General features: G+C 42.8%; 1 protein-coding gene across 4 annotated transcripts in view; it reads right to left on the bottom strand.

The window, feature by feature from the left end:
* Positions 1-21,054, bottom strand: part of ABHD12 (abhydrolase domain containing 12) — a 349,778-nt gene that overhangs the window by 77,674 nt on the left and 251,050 nt on the right. For all 4 annotated transcript variants that reach the window (XM_029594492.1, XM_029594493.1, XM_029594491.1 and 1 more), the window contains one exon: positions 12,289-12,334. In XM_029594492.1, the coding sequence (XP_029450352.1) occupies positions 12,289-12,334 (46 nt within the window). The remainder of the gene's footprint in view (positions 1-12,288; positions 12,335-21,054) is intronic.

Raw genomic sequence — 21,054 nt, 5'->3', positions numbered from 1 at the left:
CCCCACACACTCATCTCTCTCCCCCTGCACGTCTATCCCCCACACACTCATCTCTCTCCCCTCCCCCCAGCACATATCTGGCCCCCACACACTCATCTCTCTCCCCCTGCACATGTCTGGCCCCCACACTCATGTACCTCTTCTTTTTGATTGTTGCCAGTTAAGTGCTTCACTCCCTTCAGTGGCGCATAAAACCTCCCAGGATCACCAGACACTGTTGCTTGCAGTCAGTATTCCTCGTGGCCAGCCCTCATCGGCAGCAGCAGCCAATGACAGGGACAGCTGGGCTCAAGTCCCACCCACCAAGCCCAAAAAAACCCGTGATTGACAGCAAAAGTCGCCCAATAATAAGCAAATCCACGAACTGAAAAAAAAAAAAAGTGAATTGCTGGAGGGGAGCGGCTATGTGGACTGGGCTTGTGCGACACACAGTTTGGAAAGCTCTGCTATAGATGAACAACCACCTCCTACAATTTCCTGCATAACTGAAACCTGGCTAAATGACAAGGACAATGTACTCTTAAACCAATTATCTCATCCTAAATATGATCTGTTTCATATTCCATGACAAAAAAGAAAAGGTGGAGGCCTACTAATAATCTGTAATAAAGAAGTCAAATTATCACTAAAGAAAATCGAAATTTGCCCACCATATGAAGTTGCCAACTTAAAATCAAAGCAAATTAATATACTGCCCACTTGGCTTACTCCAAAAAGATTGCTCACTCATTACTGAACTCTTCACAAAAGAATTCCGTACTCCAGAAACAAGAATAATCTTAGGAGACTTTAATCTACATGTAAACGCTTCACCAAGATCTCCTGCTTGTGACTTGTTCCTTGATGCAATGGATGCCATAGGATGGACTCAATACATTTCTAAAGCCACACACACAAAGCTGGCAACACTCTTGATTTAATATTTGCACATCCCAACTACTACAATTATAAGTACTAAACAAAAGACAATTCCCTGATCTGACCACCATCTAATCATGGTGAGCTAATATATAAAAAACTAACTAAAAACTCAGAGATAAAAAAAACACCATATTATTCAGAAAGAAAATCAAAATACAAACACTAACTAATGCATTAGAGATCAAAATTATTGATTTAAACCTAAACAGCTGCTACAATGCATTTATCCCATTACAGAACACTAACAAACAAATCAAAAAAGAATATTACACAAAACAGATACATGGAATTATCTTTGACTCAAAACTCTTATTTGGAACAGTTAAGAATCTAATTAAAGATCCCTCTTCACATCATACAATGAACATCAATTTTACAAAAACTTCAAGTAATGATTATGCAACAGCACTAACAGAAAAAAATCAAAATGCTGAATCAACAAATAACTTATTCCCACCCTCCAATAGTAACAGAAGATCTATATCCACAAGATAATTTGACAGAGTACCAAAACTGTAGATAAGCAAAATTATAACCAAACTTAAACCTGCTACACATCCACTTGACCCTATACCAGCTACCCTACTGAGACAAGTAATCAAGACAATAACCCCTACAATCACAACGCTAACCAACCTTGCCCATGAGGAAGGTTATATGCCCCAAAGTCTAAAACAAGAAGTTATAAAACCAATTTTAGAAAATAAATCAGGAAGACCTGATGACTGGAATAACTACAGTCCAATCTCTAACCTTCATTGCGAAAATCCTTGAAAAAGCAGTCCTTACTTAACTGGAAAATCATTTATTTATTTATTTTTTATACCGTCAATCTATAAACAATCTTAACGGTGTACAATAAAACAATACTAAGAAAAATAAAAACCGTGTAAGTGAAACATTAAAATAAACCGGATAAAACAAAGTAAAATACATCAAATCAAAATACATGTTAATAATAAATATAAAAGAAATAAAATCTTAAAATAAACAATAAATAAGAATTTTTGCTCTGACCAAGAATGGAGTTATTCTGGGACCCTTTAATGCTTGTTAATATTCAATTTTCATACGCTCTTTTAAATAGCCAGGTTTTAAGATCTTTTTTAAATTTAACATAATCCTTTTGGAGTCTTAAGTCCGTAGGAAGCAAGTTCCACAATTTTGGCCAGCTATTGAAATTGCTCTTTCCCTAACCTCTGATAGCTGCGCAGATCAAATGGAGGGAATGTTGAGTAAACCTTTATTAGCTGATCTGAGATTAGTTTCTGGGATGTGTAAGTGAAGAGCAGCATTTAACATTCTGTTTTATCATGATTTAAGGATTTGTGAACCAGGCAGAGTACCTTGTATTCAATTCTTTGTTTAATAGGAAGCCAGTGCAAGGTTATTAGAGTGGGTGTTATATGATCAAACTTCTTTCCTCCAAACAGCACTCTTGCAGTTGCATTCTGCAATAATTGTAGAGTTCTAATAGTGGTGGCAGGTAATCCAAGAAAGAGAGCATTGCAAAAATCATGGGTAGAGAAAATTAAGGATTGAAGGATCGTACGGAAGTCATTGAGTTCTAATAGAGGTTTTAGACATTTAAGAACGTGTAATTTATGGAAGCCATCTTTAATCTTTTGTTTAACATCTAATTTAAAGTATAACTCTTGATCAATTATAAAACCTAAATCACAGACCTGAGTGACTGAATTAAGTTGCATAAAATCAGAGTTGAACTGAATTGTTTTGTCAGGAGATGATTTTCTGCTCAAGCATATCAGTTCAGTTACATCCAGTAACTTGAGTGAATCTTCAATTGTAGCCTTTATAGGAATTAAAAGCTGTACATCGTCGGCATAAATAAAATGAATGATACCAAGACCAGACAACAATTTACATAATGGTAATAAATAAATGTTAAAAAGGGTAGCTGACAGGGAGGAGCCTTGTTGTACTCCAGTGTCAATTCAGTTTTTTTCCAGAAAGACAGGTATTCAACCTGACTTGAAAGTAACTATCATTAAGAAAGGATTTAAACCAAGGGAGTACTGTCCCTTTTAACTCAATATCTATCAATCTTTGAATTAAAATGTCATTGTCAACAGTATCAAAAGCTGCTGATAGGTCTAGTAGGATTAAAAGATATGACTGGCCGGTGTCAAAGCCTCTGAGGGCTGTATTAGACAAGGCTAGTAGGAGGGATTCAGTGCTAAAAAATTTACAAAAGCCAAACTGGGAAGGATAGAGTATATCATTAGCTTCTACGTATTCAAATAATTGTTTCTGAACTATTTTTTTCGATCACTTTTGCTAGAAAAGGAAGATTGGAAATAGGTTGAAAATTATTAAGATCATTAACATTGGACTTGTTTTTTTAAGATGGGTTTAACAATGGCACATTTTAGAACACTGGGAACATTTCCTTCTTGAATAGATAAATTATCTATCCTAGTGATTGCAGGAGTAATAAGATTAAGGACTGGTTTGAGATATTTAAGAGAGATGGAATCAAAAGGGTGATTAGCTGGTTTTAAGTTGGATAAGATAGAATGAACTTCAAGTACACTAGCAGTCTCGAAACCAGACCACGTAATTGATGTGTCTAAAGGTAAAGTGATCATTTGATATGTAAGATGTTAAGTCTTTTAGAAGATTAGAAATTTTTGACCTAAAGAAATTTGCAAGCTCATTGAATTTCTTTTGAGAGTTTTCAGAATTTAGCAAAATATTTGCTGTGCAAGGTGAAATAAGACTCTGCACTAAGATAAAAAGAGCTTTAGGGTTAAATTTCAAATCATGTTTAGCTTTATTAGTTGCTGTTCTATATTTGGAAAGCAAAATTCTATATGATGCGAGATCATCATCATTCGGGTATTTACACCAAGTTCTTTTTCTTTTTTTCTTAAAAGTAATTTAATAGCTTTTAGTTTTTGGTGTACCAAGGGGAGCCCGATTTTTTATTTCTTGGGATGGCTTTAGTAATAACAGGGCTAATGTTGTCCGCAAGATGATATAAAGCATCACTCCAAGAGGAGGTAGCAGAGTTAGAATTTTCAAAAGAAAGATTATCTAGAAGATAAGATACTTTATCCTAACCAATTTGGATTCCAAAAAAAACACTCAACAGATACTCTTCTTCAATCCTTTTTTGATCCTATTTTACGAGGATTTGACTCGCACAAATCATACTGCCTAGTCCTAATTGATCTAATAGCTGCCTTCGACACTGTTGACCATGATATGCTATGCCAACAGTTGAAAATATCGGGATTGATGGAAATGTGCTAAATTGGTTCACCTCTTTCGTCACAGATAGATCATTCCAAGTAAAACTTGACAATTACTTGTCTGACACCTTCCAAAGCACAACTGGTATTCCACAAAGATCAGCGCTATCAGCAACATTATTTAATATCTATATGCTAAACATTTGCAAATTAATAACTGACCTGGGTTTAAACTTCTTCCTGTATGCAGATGATCTTCAATTTTATATCTCTCTAACCAAATCATTTGAAGAAACAACTTCTCTAATTTCTGAATACATGATTAAATAAAAGAAAAACTAGCTCAATGGAAACTCTTGATGAACCTCCCAAAAACTGAATTTATTTGGTTAAGTCACAACCCACAAAAAACTATACTCCCAGGAACAGATCTTGGAAGTTGCCAAGTAACCTCTGCTACCCAAGTGAGAGATCTAGGGGTCCGAATCGAAGAAAATTTTACAATGAAAGCCCACATAAGCAAACTGGTTAGATCCGGTTTCCACATACTGCGGATTCTGAGCTGATTAAAATATCTACTAAGTTCAACATATTTCAAAACAGTTTTACAATCTCTCATTTTTTCAAACCTTGTCTACTGTAATTCATTACTTCTAGGTCTTCCAACAAGTCACTTAAAACCCCTGCAACTACTACAAAATACCACTGCTAGATTATTTGGCGCAAGAAAATTTGACCACATCACTCTAATTCTGATGGCTCTACATTGGCTTCCTGTACAGTCAAGAATACATTATAAAGTTCTAACTTATAACATATAACTTATGCCTGTCTGTCGCAGACGGCTGCGACCGTGAGTACTCACGTCCTGCACTGCCCTCCTGCCCTCCCCGGGGCTGCTCGCTGCGTGGGCCTGTCTACATTGCCGCGCCCCACAGGACTTCTCTCGGTGGCATGGATGCCACTACTTCCTACTCCAATGCTGGGCCTTCCTAGGCGCGCGCGTCACAGGCCCCACCTTTGAGGTCCCCAGCAAGCCGACTTGGCAACAAGTCCATCCGTGGTCTGTACTCCTGTGTGTTCCTGAGACGTCGCTTGCTGCCTTGCTCTTGGACCCTGTCTGGCACCCGCTCCTTGGGGGTCAGTGTGCACTCCTTCGGGGACTCGCTCCCCTGGCCTACTCCACTCCTCGGGCTGGCCCTGAGCCTCTGCAATGGCTCCAGCTATTCAAGTCTCCATCGGAACACCGTGGCAGCCTGTGAGTTCCTCGTCTGGCCTTCCTCACTCCTCAGGGTTGCGCCCAGATCCTCGCCAAGATTGGCTGTGCTTGCTTGCTCCTCGGGCCCCGCTTCTACTCAAGAGAACTACCTACGGGGCTGGACTCCAGCTTGTTCCTGACTGTCAACAGTCCCGCTCCTCGGGTAGTCCCTTGCTACATCTCTGGCATTACCTCCGCTCTCCGGGTTCCTGCCTACGTCAGCAGCTGGGTTCGGGACCAGACTATCCTACCCCATAACCCCAATACACGCCGAAGTACTGGGCCAGCTAAAAGGGGCAGGCCGGGGCAGGGGCCGGCCGGGAAAGCGGCCATTAGGCCCTGTTCTGGGGAAGCGTGCTTCAGCAGCCAGCTGGCATGCGGAAGATACTTCTGCATGGAGGAGCAGTAAGTATGAAAACAAAAGAATAGGGGATAGGTTTAGTTTAGGGGTCGGGGAGGAGAGGGGAAGAGGAAGGGTAGGTAGGGTTATAGGAACATACCCTCCCAGTCTGCTCTTTAATTAGAGCGACTGGGAGGGAACAGGGCAAAGGACCTATCATGTCGCTGCGCATACTTTAGAAAATTCCCCCCCCTCGTGTGTGAGAGTCGCGGACCACCTGCACATGTGCTCAAGGATATCATATTTTATAACATGTGACAGCCGACACAAGCATGTTATAAAATGATTGCGTCCATGTTCACGTGCCGGGAACTGGGCGTACATGGACGCATGAGCGTTGGTTTGAAAATCTACCTTTATATGCATTGTGGCCTCCCCCAACCTAGCCCTGCTCCTGGGGACACCTTACACAATGCAAGGAAAAGTAGGAACATCACATATAATTTTAGCTACATGGAAGGATGACAATTAAAAAATAAAAACAAAAAAAACTTATCTGAGTAAATGGCTTTTGAAAATTGCCCTTTGTATGACTGCTGTTTTCTTTTCTTTTTTTTTTTTTATTTATGCAATTTTAATTATACATACAAGAATTCCTTGCATTGAATAATGAGGTATACAGAAAAAAGTCTCTTTTACATGTCATCATGACAAGGCAAACATTTACTACAAAATATTTCTACCCCAAACATTAAAAGGAAAAAAAAAGGGGGGGGGGGGGGGAAGACAATGGAGCGGATAAAGGAAATAAGGAAAAGATAATATTGAGAACAGCCAGTATTGTCTGCTGCTTTCAAATGACAGCTATGAGGGCAATATGCAAAACGTTTGCCTGGGTAACTTTTGGAAATAGCTGGACAAAGCAGGAAATGTTAATATTTCTCCTTGTTCCCCATCTAAATTTTGCCCAGGTAACCTGCTGCCCAAACAAAATTTACCAGGGTGAAAAATAAAGGTGGCACTAGGGGCACTCCCGGGCCACAGTTTCACTTTGTCAGAGCAGCCCTGAATATCAGCGCTACTCTGACAAAGTTAGCCAGGTAAGCCTGGCTGGATATATATCGGTCCTAAAGTCATCTGGAGAACTTTTTCAAGGTATACTCAGGTGTCTACTTATTCATTAAGTTCAATGGAATATCTGTTAAAGTTATATAGGTATTAACTTTGCTTGCCAGTTTATTCACTATGGACCTCTGTATTTTACATTTTTTTTTCCACACCACTAATTATGGGAGCACATTTTGCATTTGGCGGGCTGGCCACAAAGCTTGGTGACAACAAGGTCATGGCACATTTATTTATTTATTTATTTTAAAACTTTTATATACCAGTATTAGTATGCAAACATCATACCTGTTTACATTGTAACTGAAAGATTGAAAATACAACCAACAGGGAGGGGGAAAGGAGGGAGTAAATACATAGTGCAGTAAGATGAAGGAAAGGGAACATCAACTTTGAGAGGTAAACAGGAAAATTAATTACAAAGGGCTATATACAGTATTTACAGGAGGCTATTAACAGAGTACAATTTGAGAGTTGCTTATGTGAGGATTGTTCGAGAGGGTTGAGAGGAGTAGGAAAATGGAGACAATTTATTCTGGGAAGGCCTGTCGGAAGAGCCATGTCTTTAGTTTTTTTCTGAATTTGGAGTAGCATGGCTCAAGTCTGAGGGTGGTCGGGAGGGAGTTCCATTGTTTAGGGCCTGCAATGGAGAGAGCGCGATCCCTTGTGGTGGAGAGGTGGGCTTTTTTGATAGGAGGTACTGTTTGGGTACCTTTGTTGACAGAACGCATGGGTCGGTCAGAGCGTACGGGGCAAAAGGGTTCATCTAGCCAGTTAGAGTTGTAGGAGTAGATGGATTTGTGTATTATGGTTAAGGTTTTAAAGAGGATGCGGGATGTTATGGGGAGCCAGTGGAGGTCTTTGAGTATGGGAGTGATGTGGTCTGATTTCCGTGAGTTAGCAATAATCCCGGCGATGGCATTTTGGAACATTTGTAGGGGTTTCGTGGTAGAAGCGGGTAGTCCGAGGAGAAGGGCATTGCAGTAGTCTAGCTTAGAAGGGAGAGTAGCTTGGATGACAGTGCGGAAGTCATGATAGTGGAGGAGGGGTTTAAGTTTCTTTACAACATTGAGCTTGAAGAAACCTTCTTTGAGGATGGAGCTGATCTGTTTTTTTAGATTGAGTTGTTGGTCTAAAATTACTCCAAGGTCTTTAACAGAGGTTTGGGATGATATTGGGTTGAATGCTGGGTCATTGGAAATCAGGGGTTTGGGGGGTTGGTGTTGAGAGAGTAGTAGCAGCTCTGTTTTGGAGGAGTTTAAGGCAAGGTGGATGTTAGAGAGAAAGTCGTTTATAGAGGCGAGGGTAGTGTTCCAAAATGCAAGGGCATCAGAAAGCGAGTTGTGGATGGGGATAAGGATTTGCACATCGTCTGCGTAGAGGTAGAATTTGAGGCCAAGGTCTGTGAGAAACTGACAGAGGGGTGTGAGGTAAATATTGAATAAAGTGGAAGAGAGCGAAGAGCCTTGGGGGACACCTTGGGATAAGGGGTAGAGAGCAGATTTGGCATTTCCTATTTTGACGGCAAACTTTCTGTTGGATAAGTAGGATTTGAACCAAAGCAGGGCTAGGCCTGAGATACCAATTTCGGTCAAACGGTTGATGAGGTAGTTGTGATTGATGGTGTCAAAGGCAGCTGAGATGTCAAGAAGAGCAAGGAGGTAGCAGTTGCCCTGATCCATGCCTCTGAGTATGTGGTCTGTGAGTGAGAGTAGGAGTGTTTCAGTATTAAGGGATTTGCGGAAACCGAATTGGGCCGGATGCAGTACATTGTTATTGTCAAGGTATTCAGTAAGTTGGATATTTACAATCTTTTCCATAATCTTGGAAATGAAGGGCAAATTTGAGATCGGGCGGAAATTGGAAGGTTCTTTGGGGTCTAGTGAGGGTTTTTTAAGGAGGGGTTTTACTATCGCTTGTTTAAGGGCATCTGGGACAGAGCCTGAGGAGAGAGAGGCGTTGATAATGTCGACAATGGGTTTGGCAATGGAGTTTGGGATGGAGAGGAGGGTTTTTGTGGGTATGGTGTCTGAGGGATGGGTTGCCGGTCTAAGTTTTCTGAGGATGGATTCCACTTTGGTGGAAGTCAGGTCAAGAGTGTGAAGGGTACAGTTGGCAGGGGTAGGCTGCGGGGGGGAGGGGAGGGGGGTTAATGGGGAAAGGTGTTGGAATCTGAGGAGGATGTTAGAGATTTTAGTGAGGAAGTATTGGGCGATTTCTTCACTCCTAGCAGCGGCTTCGTTGTCAGGGATAGGGGGTTGGGAGGGCTTGGTGAGGTCAGATACATAGGTGAAGAGGGCTTTCGGGTTGTACATGTATTGGTGGATCTTGGTAGAGTAGAAGTCTCGCTTGATTTTGAGTGTGGTTGTTCTGTAGTGGTGAAGGGCGGTTTTATAGCTTGAGGCAAGTTGGGGTGAGGGAGCTTTGCGCCAGATTCTCTCACGCTGCCTAAGATTGTTTTTTTAAGGCTCTTAGCTCTGCTGAGTACCATGGTTGGTGGTTTTTTGTGGATTGTCGTATTTCTCATCTGGACATGGGGCATAGCTTGTTGGCAATTTCAAGAGTTATGTTGAACCAGGAGGTGATGGCAGCTTCAGGGTTGGAGCAGTCAAGGTTTGTAACAGCGTTGGAGATTGCAAGTGCAAGTTCATCTCCTGGGCAGGGTTTCCTGAAGGTAATGGTAATGTTGCTTGTGGGGGCGGGGTTAGTAGGGGTAGAGAGTGATAGGGAGGCTTCTATGAGGAAGTGGTCAGACCAAGGTACTGGGGAGCAGGTGGGGGGGTGGGGAGGCAGAAAGCAGTGGTTGATTAAGATGAGGTCGAGGGAGTGTCCAGCTTGATGAGTTGGGGAGGATACAATTTGCCTGAGGCCCAGTGCTTGGAAGGTGGTGAGGAATGCATCACAAGAGGGGGAGAGAGGGGTGGCATCGACATGGAGATTGAAATCTCCTAGTATGATAGATGGAATTTCAGTGTTGATGTTGGTGGATATGAATTCAATTAAGGGGGAAGGATCTCGGTCGATGGAGCCGGGGAGGTGCGTATATGAGGCAGATCTGTAGGTGGGGGATTTGAAAAGGCCAATTTCTAGTTTGGGGGGTGAGGAAATGTGTGTGAGCTTGAGGTTTAGGTGCTTCTTGAAGGCTAGGAGGATGCCACCTCCTCTTTTTTTTGGTCTTGGGATAGATAGGATTTCGTAGGTGTGTGATGGTAGCTGATTGAGGAGGACTATGTCAGTTTCTTTGAGCCAGGTTTCTGTGATAGCACAGATATCTGGTTTGCAGTCGTTGAGGAGATCATTTAGGATGGGGGTTTTCTTAGAGAGGGACTGGGCATTGAAAAGGATAATTGAGAGGGTTGTAAGTCCTAGAATTTGGTTAAAGGGGGTGGTGAGGATGGGATGGAGGGACTTGTATGTAGGGGATGGTATGAGGGAGGGGAGGCGGGGGCGTCTGTTATGAGGAAGGTGAATGCGGTGGATCTGGTGGGTGGTCATGGTGGTGGTCATGGTGAGTGGGGGAGTGAGTGAGAGGAGGAGAATTGGACTAGATAGGTCTGGATAAGTGTGAGTCCGAGGGTTGGGGTTGCTGGTGGGCAGGGCAAATGCAGAGTTAAGTAATACAGTATAATTACAATGAAACATGTCATTTAAGTATAGGGCTTTTGCCTGGCACAGCTGGCAGGGCCAGGGCATACGGCAAAGATGTGCTCAGGTATAGGGATCGATACACAGAGGGTGCAGACGTATTGCAAAGGTGCACAACCTGGCTCCTATGAGCTGGTGTATAGATGAGACTGACAAACTGAAGAGCTACAGTGATACCAAAGGGTTTTTCCCATTTTGTGTCTCTGGGGAAAATGCTTAGTACTGTTATGATAAGACTGAGCCCTCTTCCCAGTTTTCCCCCCACTTGTTCTGAAACGGGGGAAAAATATAGAGACACCACCGTAAGAGAAATGTAGCCCCTGCAGAAGTCCTTGGGAAATATGGGCCCAGTCCCAGGACTACATTTTCCCATGAGCAATAGTGAGGGAGGAGATGATCACCTGACTAGAGGTAGGGAAGTTGGAGGTCAGGGAAATTAGGTTCTCAGGGGTGTGTATATTTATTTGTTTAAAAGCTTTTTAGTTTCCTTCCTATCCAGGCAAGCCCAACAGTCATACAGATCTACAGTTGGCCATGGCCAGAAGCAGAGCACGGAGCAAGAGTGGACTAGAATAAGGAAGAACATGCAGAGATCAAACTGCAAGAGGTTTCCCCCTATCTGAAGTGGAAGACAGAATATACTGAGGGCTTGGCATCCCTTGGGAATGAAAAAGAACAATTTATTGTAATTCAATGTGCTTCAAAAGGTAACTTTCTTCAAGCACCAGTGGGTTGACGGTAGCATACATATCTGTTTGCAGCTACCATGGGAGGAGGCGGTGGTTCTCAGCAGAGTTCCTTCTTTTAAATACTGCGGAGAGTGCAATTATCTTTGTAAACCAGCAGGGAGAAACTTTGCATATGATTTTACAGTTGCAAGAGCTGAACAATGAACCTTTTCAGATAAATGCTGCCAGGAGCAGAGTGAATAGGTGGGTGTTCGTTTTGATGGGAAAAGCTCTGCACTTTTTTGGTGGGCATAACTGAGGAAGGAAATTTAACAAAGGATTTTCAGTTGGCTGAACTGCCAGGAAGACCCCCTTGTGATTGAACTATATTTAATAAAGCCTATCTTTACCTTATTATGTTTTAAGAGGGAACAATGAACTGTGGTGGTATTTTTCCCCCCTTGGATCCTGTGAAGCAAATCAGCCAGAGGAAGCGCAGTCTGTGCACGTTAACTGTGCAGTACAGGCTCTGCTTGTCTGAAAGGAGGACATTAGTGTCACTGAAAGTTTTGCTCTTGGGCCTGTATTACAAATTGAAAGACAAGTGAAGAAAAATAAAATGCGAACTGAAGCAAGACATTTATTAGTGCAGAGAAGTAAAGCCACATGAAGCTCACGGATTTAAAAATATTGTCCTGTTTGAGGTGGAACATACAGAAAATCTGAGTTATCCAGTTTTACCTGTCAAGATATACAAAATCGTACTAGCAACAAATTCAGTATCTTCTATGCTGCCAGCCAAAATATAGCATCCGCAAGTGTTATTCTGCCTTGTGGCAATGGTACATGAGTCAGAGCTTCTCAGACTAAATTTAAAAGATGAGCTCTCCTTCCTCTATGTAACAATCTTGAACTAAAAGATGAGGAATCAAGATCATAAATTACCTTGTTACAGAGATATGAAATGAAGATGATGAAAAGCATAAAGCAAAAGATGAAAGTTCGAATCAGCAGGTCTCATTTATCTGGATTTTTTTTTTTCAATCTGTACCCACAGGAATAACCCTTATTAATAAGGATCAGTGTGTGTTAGTGCTGCTTCAAAACAAATCTCACCTCGATAATCAAATGCAATCACATGGTAACCCAGGGAACTCAGGACCTGCAAGGGAGAAAAATTCGAAGACTTAGTGCACAAAAATCTAGCAATCACCCAGAAACATGTTCCTTTTGTCAGACATCTCTCAATACTGACATCTATTGCTAATTAACCTATGGGCACAGAAAGGAACAAGGCAACACAAACTGGGCTCAGAGACCATGAATGTAGCCTTCCTAAAGAATGGGCTGATGTTATACTGTGTGCTGGCCACAGGGCATGGTTAACCCACAACTGGATGTGCATTTTGGACGTGCGTCCATATCCCCCAATGCAAAACACGAGTCCTATTATACGTGTAGGTAATAGTGCTCATTACATGCAAATGCATACTGATGAGGCTATGATTGATTCTCCCTCCATGCAGGGGAAAAAAAAATGTGCGCTTCCGGCACACATTTTTACTCTCAAAAATTAAACGCCAGCTCTGGAGCTTGAGGAGCCCAAAAAGTGTACAGAAAAGCAGAAAATACTGCTCTTCTGTACTTCCTCTGACTTAATATCGAGGCAATATTATGTTGGAGGGAAAAAAAAAAAAAACAACAAAGCTAAAAATATCCCAAAAAATAAAGTGTGCCAGCAGTCAGGTTAGGAAAACGGACCCTCTAAAACTGAGCTTCTGTTTTCCTAAGTGGCTGACAGCCACCTTTCCCGGGCGCTCGCTGCCGAGGGGGCACAAGGGGTGTGCAATTTCCCCTAGTACCTCCTTTTTACCGCGGCAGCCCATTTGCATGTATATTGGGTGCCCCGGAGAGGTGGATCAGCGCGCGTTAAGGGAGTGGGCGCTCAATCATGAGCACCCCTTTAACGCACGCTGATTCTGCAGGGGCCCGCACGTGTGCTGTGCTTCATTTTTTTTTTTTTTTACCAGATTCAAATCCTGCCTAAACACATACATGGTCTTTGGGGCTGCTTTTAAAAAATGAACCCGGTTTCCGCACGCAGCATCCTTAACTCATTCATGGGCTGCTTCCTCATAGATTCTCAAGAGGCCCTCATCCCTTGCTGCAAGCCCTGCTGTTTTCATTCCAAGATCCTCCCCGTCCCCACATGTTTTGTCTTTCTTTATTAGACTGTAAGCTTCGAGCAGCAGAGACCTTCTATTATGTGAATCTGTAAAGCACTGCATACATTTGTTGGCGCTATACAAATAACAATCACATAAAAACAACATTGAATATCATGTGCAAGCAAGTGATCAAACAAAACTAGAGATTGCTGCTAAATGGGTATGTGTATCTCAACCCAACCAGAACAGAATTGCTTTCACTAGTCAAACCAACCCTTAAATTTCCTTCCTACCCCCACCCACCCCCCCAAACTAGCTGTCAACAGCAAGGAACTACCATTTGTAAAGAAGCTAAAATCCTAGGCTTGACGGTAGACTCCCACCTGACTACGCAAACACAAATATCCACAGGAGTCAATGCTTCCTTCCTACAGCTTTGTAACATCCGAAATCTGAGACCGCACTTACTGAAGGAGGACCTGGGAACACTGATGTATTATGCATTGGTAACCACAAAGCTCAACTACTGCCACTCACAAAGTTCAAGCCCACAACAAATACAATCCTTACTAAAACAATCTGATCATATTACTCTAGTTTATACAGCCTGCCCTGGCTGCCGGTCACCAGCAGGGCTGAACTCAAAATCCTTTCACTGGTCTCTTCAAGGTGCTCCAGGATCATGGCCCACCGTATCTTAGAGACTGGCTAAACTTGCATGCCTTAGACAGAATGTGCCACTCCTCATAAAAGATCTGCCTGCACATCCTACCCTCAAGCTCAGGCCAAACAGAAAGAAACTCAGATGACCCTGTCTCATTGGTATCGGAACGGGGTGGGCTGCAAGGGCCATGGCTCTACCAACCTTTGGCCAGCAAGCTCCATTTCTAACCCGTGTTGTTCGAGCTGCGACGATCTCTCCCCACTTCTCCAGCTTCCCTTTTGCCACATGATTGCCTAGATCCTCCCCCTTACTCAAGGTGGAAATTACATTTTATTACATGTTACTATAGGCCTGATACCATAAGGGTTCCAAGGGTCTTGTTTGCAGGGTTTTCTGTCCGGCACCATAGCGATACAGGTAAAGATAATATATTATTAAGTCATATTTTTACCTCAGAAGACTGTGCTTTGAATGCGCTTTTATGTAAAATCTGTTATATCTGCATAATTTTTAAATTGTGTGTGGGGAAGGATCACAGTTTGGGCCATCATCTATATCTTACTAGGAGACTGATCACCGGCTCAAGGGATAAGCAACAGTAATGGGGCAGAAGAGATTCACCGAGTTATTAGAAAGTTTGTGTGACCTGATACTGACAAGTATTTGTGATTCTTCTTCAAATCAAGTGCATGTTCTCCTAATGGAGGAGGGGAGGGCAATTAAGTAATTGCAGTTTTCCTTACTGTTCCAATGGAATGTTATTGGTAAGTTTATATTTGAAATCATTTGGTTGCACCTCGATTGGGAACAGTTTTTCCTAAGGCAAGTAATAAAAGTTTAAAATAAACAGCCGTGTGGCGGGATTGAAGTGGGGCCTAAGGGCCCTGTTACAGTCATGCCTGGACTGGAGAGTGGTGAAAGGGCAGTGAAACACCTTTAAGCATGCGTGCCATAATACTGACTAATTAGTCTCCTAAGGTTTTGGTTTTTATCATAAGTAGCTTCATAATTACTCATAGATATTCTTATAGCATTTGCTGAGTTTTTTGCATCACTTTTTGCTACACAGTCAGATGCTGCATAAAAGAACGCGCTAGAAAAAAACTGCTAGTGTAAGCTGGAAAACAACTGAGCTACTGTGATATTTTAGAATATAGCAAGGCCAGTGCGGAAGCTACAGCCAAGCTGCAAGCTCATCTTACACACTGAGAGCATTTGCATACTTAATGAAAACATATTTACATACAGTCACTTGAAATAATTGTTTAAATTAATATAGCCAGATAGAGATACGTTTTGTTAATTGTGGCCCTTGGGCACCGGTTTAGGGGATGAAGAGGTGTAAACCCTTTATAATGCCTGGTATCAGTAAATCATCTCTGAGGGAGATCCGTACTGGTGTCTTGCTTGGTATTCTGGTACTCTCCGTCCATAAGGTATATTTTATTACAATATTGGTAGCTTTTAATTTAAAAAAAAAGAAAAAAAAAAAAAGAAAAGGATTTTTCTCCTTAAGCTTGCTGGCTCTAAGTGTTTATTCAACTGCAATAAGACACGTAAGGAGCAATAGAAGATTATATAGTAAAGATGGTCTACATTTGTCCTTGACAGGAAATTGGATGCTAAGCGAGAAAATCAGATCATTCATTACCAGGCATTTAAACTAGAGGGCAGGGATGGAAGGAGAGTGCCAATTAAATTGGCATGTCACCCCCAAGTGATACAGGAAGTGGGAAAAACAATAGCAAAATCAAAAGCAGCTCAAAATAGAAAAAGGTGACTAGGAAGAGCAGCAAACCAAGGGAGATATTTTTCAAAGCGTTATCGCGTGCGTTAGGGGCTTTTCGCATGTGATATAATGCAAATTAGCTGGAGGGGAGTAGTCGGAGCGGGGAGGGGGAGAAGTCGGCCGCGGCACCACTGCTGGTGATAATGTGAGGAACAGAAGTGTACAGAAAAGCAGTAGCGCGGCGAATATCATCACCTTTTATGGTGGCACTATTTGAATGAAAGGCCGCAGCAAAATCGCACTGCCACAGTGCGAACGGCTGCAGCCTTTTGCAGGCCCGCCCCCCTTCATCCCCACCCTCTTTTTCGCAGGATTCATCATTCTGCGAAGAATGATGAATCCAGCCCTATGGGAGAAAAACTGGAAAGCTATGACGACAAATGCTCGCAGTCTTGGCAATTAAATCCCAAACCTGCAGGTCTTAATGGTGGAGGCAGATATGGACATCATTGCTGTTACAGAGACATGACTCATTGACTCTGACGATTGGGATACAGCCATCCCAGGCTATAACTTATTAATGGGCCGATTCAGTATGGTGCGCTCGGCCGAGCGCACCTTTAGCCCCAGTTTGGCTGTGCGTTTTTGACGCGGCCCGCGGGTTGGAAGACGGACGTTCAATTTAGCTGGCGTCCGTTTTCCGACCCCATGGCTGTCAGCGGGTTCGAGAACCAACACCGGCAAAATTGAGCGTCAGTTGTCAAACCTGCTAGGGATGCGCTAGTGTCCCTAGTGCCTTCTTTTACCGCGGGCCCTCATTTAAATACTCGATCGCGCGCCCAGGAGAGCGGGCGCTCGCCTTGGAGTGCCGATTCTCCTGCAGTTTTTACTGTATCGGCCCATAGAGAGGACAGGAAAGGGAGAGTAGCTCTTTATGTCAAAAACAATATCCAAGCAACTGAAATGCAAGTGAAGTGGGGTAGGGAAGAAGCATTAGAACATAAAAATATAAGAAGTTGCCATATTGGGTCAGACCAAGGGTCCATCAAGCTCAGCATCCTGTTTCCAACAGAGGCCAATCCAGGTTACATGTACCTGGCAATTACCCAAAAATTAAGTAGATCCCATGCTACTAATGCCAGTAATAGCAGTGGCTATTCCCTAAATCAACTTGATTAAAAGCAGTTAATGAACTTCTCCCTCCAAGAACTTATCCGAACCTTTTATAAACCCAGTTACACTAACTGCACTAACCACACCCTCTGGCAACAAATTCCACAGTTTAATTGTGCACTGAGTGAAAACGAATTTTCTCAGACTAGTTTTAAATGTGCTACTTTCTAACTTCATGGAGTGTCCCCTAGTCCTTCTCTTATCCGAAAGAGTAAATAACTGATTCACATTTACCTGTTCTAGTCCTCATGATTTTGTAGACCTCCATCTTATCCTCCTCAGCCATCTCTTCTCCAAGCTGAAAGGACCTAACCTCTTTAGCCTTTCCTCAAAGGGGAGCCATTCCATCCCCTTGATCATTTTGGTCTCTTTTCTCTGTACCTTTCTCCAGTGCAGCTATATCTTTTTTGAAGTGCGGTGACCAAAATTATACACAGTACTCAAGCTGCAGTCTCACCAAAGAGCAATATAGAGGCATTATGACGTTTTCCGTTTTATTCACCATTCCCTTCCTAAGAATTCCTAACATTCTGTTTGCTTTTTTGACTGCAGCAGCACACTGAGCAAATGATTTCAAAGTATTATCCACTACGATGCCTGGATCTTTTTCCTGGGTGGTAGCTCCTAATATGGAACCAAACAGAGTAATTATAGCATGGGTTATTTTTCCCTATATGCATCACCTTGGACTTGCCCACATTAAATTTCATCTGACATTTGAATGACCAATCTTCCAGTCTCACAAGGTCCTCCTGCAATTTACCACAATCTGCTTGTGATTTAACTACTCTGAATAATTTGATATCATCTGCAAATTTGATTATCTCACTCATCGTATTCCTTTCCAGATCATTTATAAATATATTGAAAAGCATTGGCCAAGTACAGATCCCCGAGGTACTCCACTGTTTACTCTTTTGCACTGAGAAAATTGACCATTTAATCCTACTCGGTTTCCTGTCTTTTAACCAGTTTGTAATCCATGAAAGGACATCATCTCCTATCCCATGACTTTTTAGTTTTTTTAGAAGCTTCTCATGAGGGACTTTGTCAAACATCTTCTGAAAATCCAAATATACTACATCTATCAGTTCACCTTTATCCACATATTTATTAACCCCTTCAAAATAATGAAGCAGATTTGTGAGGCAAGACTTCCCTTGGGTAAATCCATGCTGATTGTGTTCCATTAAACCGTCTTTCTATATGCTCTGTGTTCTACCCTACCTGCCAACTCACAAAGCCTGCTGGAGTATGGGCAGAACCTCTCATTCAATGCCTATAATTGAGACCCCTTTTGAAAGGGTGGGCATGGATCTTGTGGGACAACTAGAGAAATCTACTCAAAGAAATAAGTACATCCTTGTCATTCTGGACTGTGCTATAAGATATCCAGAGGCAGTACCAATATGGAATATGAAGATCCCTGACAGTGGTGACCGCCCTAATGGAGATTTTTTCACAACTTGGGCTACCCAAGGAGATCCTGACAGATCAGGAAACCCCATTTGTGTCCAAGGTAATAAGACGACTCTGTACCATGCTCAAGAATATATATGGATATGAACAAGAACATGATTTTGCGGATGTGTTGACCTAGAGTATGAAAGCAGACATCGTGAATGCTGACCAAGAATTCTAAAACTGACTTTGTAAACCGTTGTGATCTTCTTTTGGAATGACGTTGTATAAAACACCTAAATAAAATAAGTACATAAAATAAGGTAAAAACTCTGCGTACCTCGGCGTATTACCTGCAGACTGATGGCCTTGTCGAGCGCTTCAATCAGATGCTCAAACAAATGTTGAGGAAATTTGTGGATGAAGATGGCAAGAACTGGGACACATTACTACCCTTTGTGCTGCTTGCAATTTGTGAAGTGTCACAGAACTCGATGTGGTTTTCCCCTTTTGAGTTCCTGTAGTTCATGAGACTTAGAAAGACAAAGGGAACTCCAGGCAAAATCTCGTTAACTACATTCTTCGAGTGCAGGATCACCTAAAAAAGGCTGGGGAGGCAGCCCACCTATGCCTAGAGAATGCTCAAACAGCCCAAGACTGAGGTTACAATTGCCCCATGGTCCAAAGAATATTCCAGCCAGGGGACCACATCCTTATCCTCTTCCCATCTTAGGAAAGCAAACTGTTAGCCTGTTGTCAAGGACCCTATGAGGTTTTGGAGAAAACAGGACCTGTGGATTACAAAATAGCCCAGCCAGATAAACTAAAGAAAACTCAAATCTACCATGTAAACCTTCTGAAGAAATGTCTGGCACACGATTGCGGAATGGTGTAAGGAGAGTTTGATCCAGAAGTAGGACCTGAAGTGGACCAAACCCAGATTCCTTTCAGAGAGCAGCTGTCCACTACACAGACAGCTGACATAAAGTAGCTGGTGGAGAAAACAAGGAGATCTTCTCAAACCTACCAGATCATATCCATCTGGTGCAGCATGACATCATTACACCTTCTGGAGTTGTAGTATGGCAATGAACCTATCAGATTCCTGAGACCAGGCACCCCAACACTGAGACTGACATGAAGGAGATGCTCCAGCTTGGGGTTATAGAGTAGTGTAAAAACGATTGGTCCTCACCCATAGTTTTGGTGCCTAAGCCAGATGGGAGCATAAGGTTCTTCATTGACCTTAAAATGGTCAATGAGGTCTCAAAATTCGAAGATTACCCAATGCCCCAAGTGGATGAACTGAGCGAGTGTCTGGGATCAGCTACTGCAGGTACCTCTCACACCAGTGGCAAAGGAGAAGTCTGTGCTCTCGATGCCAGAGGGACTTTTCCAGTTTACCGTCTTTCCATTTGTTCTCTATGCTGCCCCCAAAATGTTTCAGTGCTTGGTTGACTGCCTGCTCTGCCCACATCAAGGGTACACAGCTGCCTACTTGGACAACTTTGTGGTGTACAGCCCAGATTGGAAGACATATCTAAGCCAACTTCAGGCCATGCTAACCAGTCTGAGGAATGCAGAAGTGACAGTCAACCCTAGGAAATGCTTGTTGGGAGGGCAAGAAGTCCAGTATCTTGGCTAAACCCTAAGGAAGGGCAAGGTCCATCCGCAAACCTGGAAGATCGAGATGATCACCTAGGTGCCAGTCCTGCAAACAAAATCAAAAGTGAGAGCATTCCTAGGCCTTACGAGGTACTACGGAAGGTTTATTCCCAATTACTCAGAGAAGGCGGAGCCTCTCATAAGGCTGTTGTTGAAGAAAACAGCAGAGATAGTCCAGTGGTCAGCTGAAGCAGAGAAGGCCTTCCGGGTTCTGAAAGAGGCACTATGCTCCCAACTGTTCCTGATAAGCCCAGACTTAATCAAACCCTTCATGGTGCCTCAGAAGTAGGCTTGGTAGCTCTCTTAGTACAAGAGAAGGATGGTCAAGAACATCCTACAGCATACATTAGCTGGAAGCTGATACCTTGGGAGAGGTATTATTCAACAGTTGAGAAACATGCCTTGGCAGTCAAGTGGGAGCTTCAAATTATAAAATGTGAAATAGGGCAGGAAAGGAAAGCACCAATGCAGATTTCCTGTGCAGAGGTGTCCCTGGTACAGGCAGATGTTCATCTGACTAAGAGTGAGCTGAGGGGGAAGGTATGGGAAGGAATATACCAGAAACTCCCTCAAACCATCTTAAGGGACCAGCCACAGCTATCTAGCCTGGTCCTCCTTAAGGATCAGCCCAGCAAGGGATGCTGGGTGGAGGGAGGCTCCCCTCACCATACTATAAGGCCTCAGAGAGCAGGCAGGAACCCACTCTCTGAGAAGACCAGCTATGTTTGATGTCTCTGTGCTACCTGAGCTTTAAGGTAAGCTGCATTTTGCCTTTTTTGCTTTGCATTTTGGTTTTCACTGTAAATTTGCACAAAATAATGCCCACATTGCCACTGGGTGGAAGACGTAAGTGAAGGGAAAAAGAAGGAGAAGTAGGAGGTGAGTGAGGGAATTGTATAGAGAGAGAGAGAGAGAGAGAGAGAGAGAGAAAGGGAGTAAAGGAGGGTGAGTGATCAGATTGGGGGGGGGAAGGGTGAAGAATTCAGGGGGGTGTTAGGGAGAGTAATAGGATAGGGGAAAGTGAGGGGATGGGAGTGTGATTGGGGGGCTGTGGCTTCCTTTTTGTCTCCTCTACCGCCATC

The sequence above is a fragment of the Rhinatrema bivittatum genome, chromosome 3 (genome assembly GCF_901001135.1).
Source record: "Rhinatrema bivittatum chromosome 3, aRhiBiv1.1, whole genome shotgun sequence".
NCBI classification, from domain to species: Eukaryota; Metazoa; Chordata; class Amphibia; order Gymnophiona; family Rhinatrematidae; genus Rhinatrema; species Rhinatrema bivittatum.
This window is presented reverse-complemented; position numbering and strand designations above follow the sequence as displayed.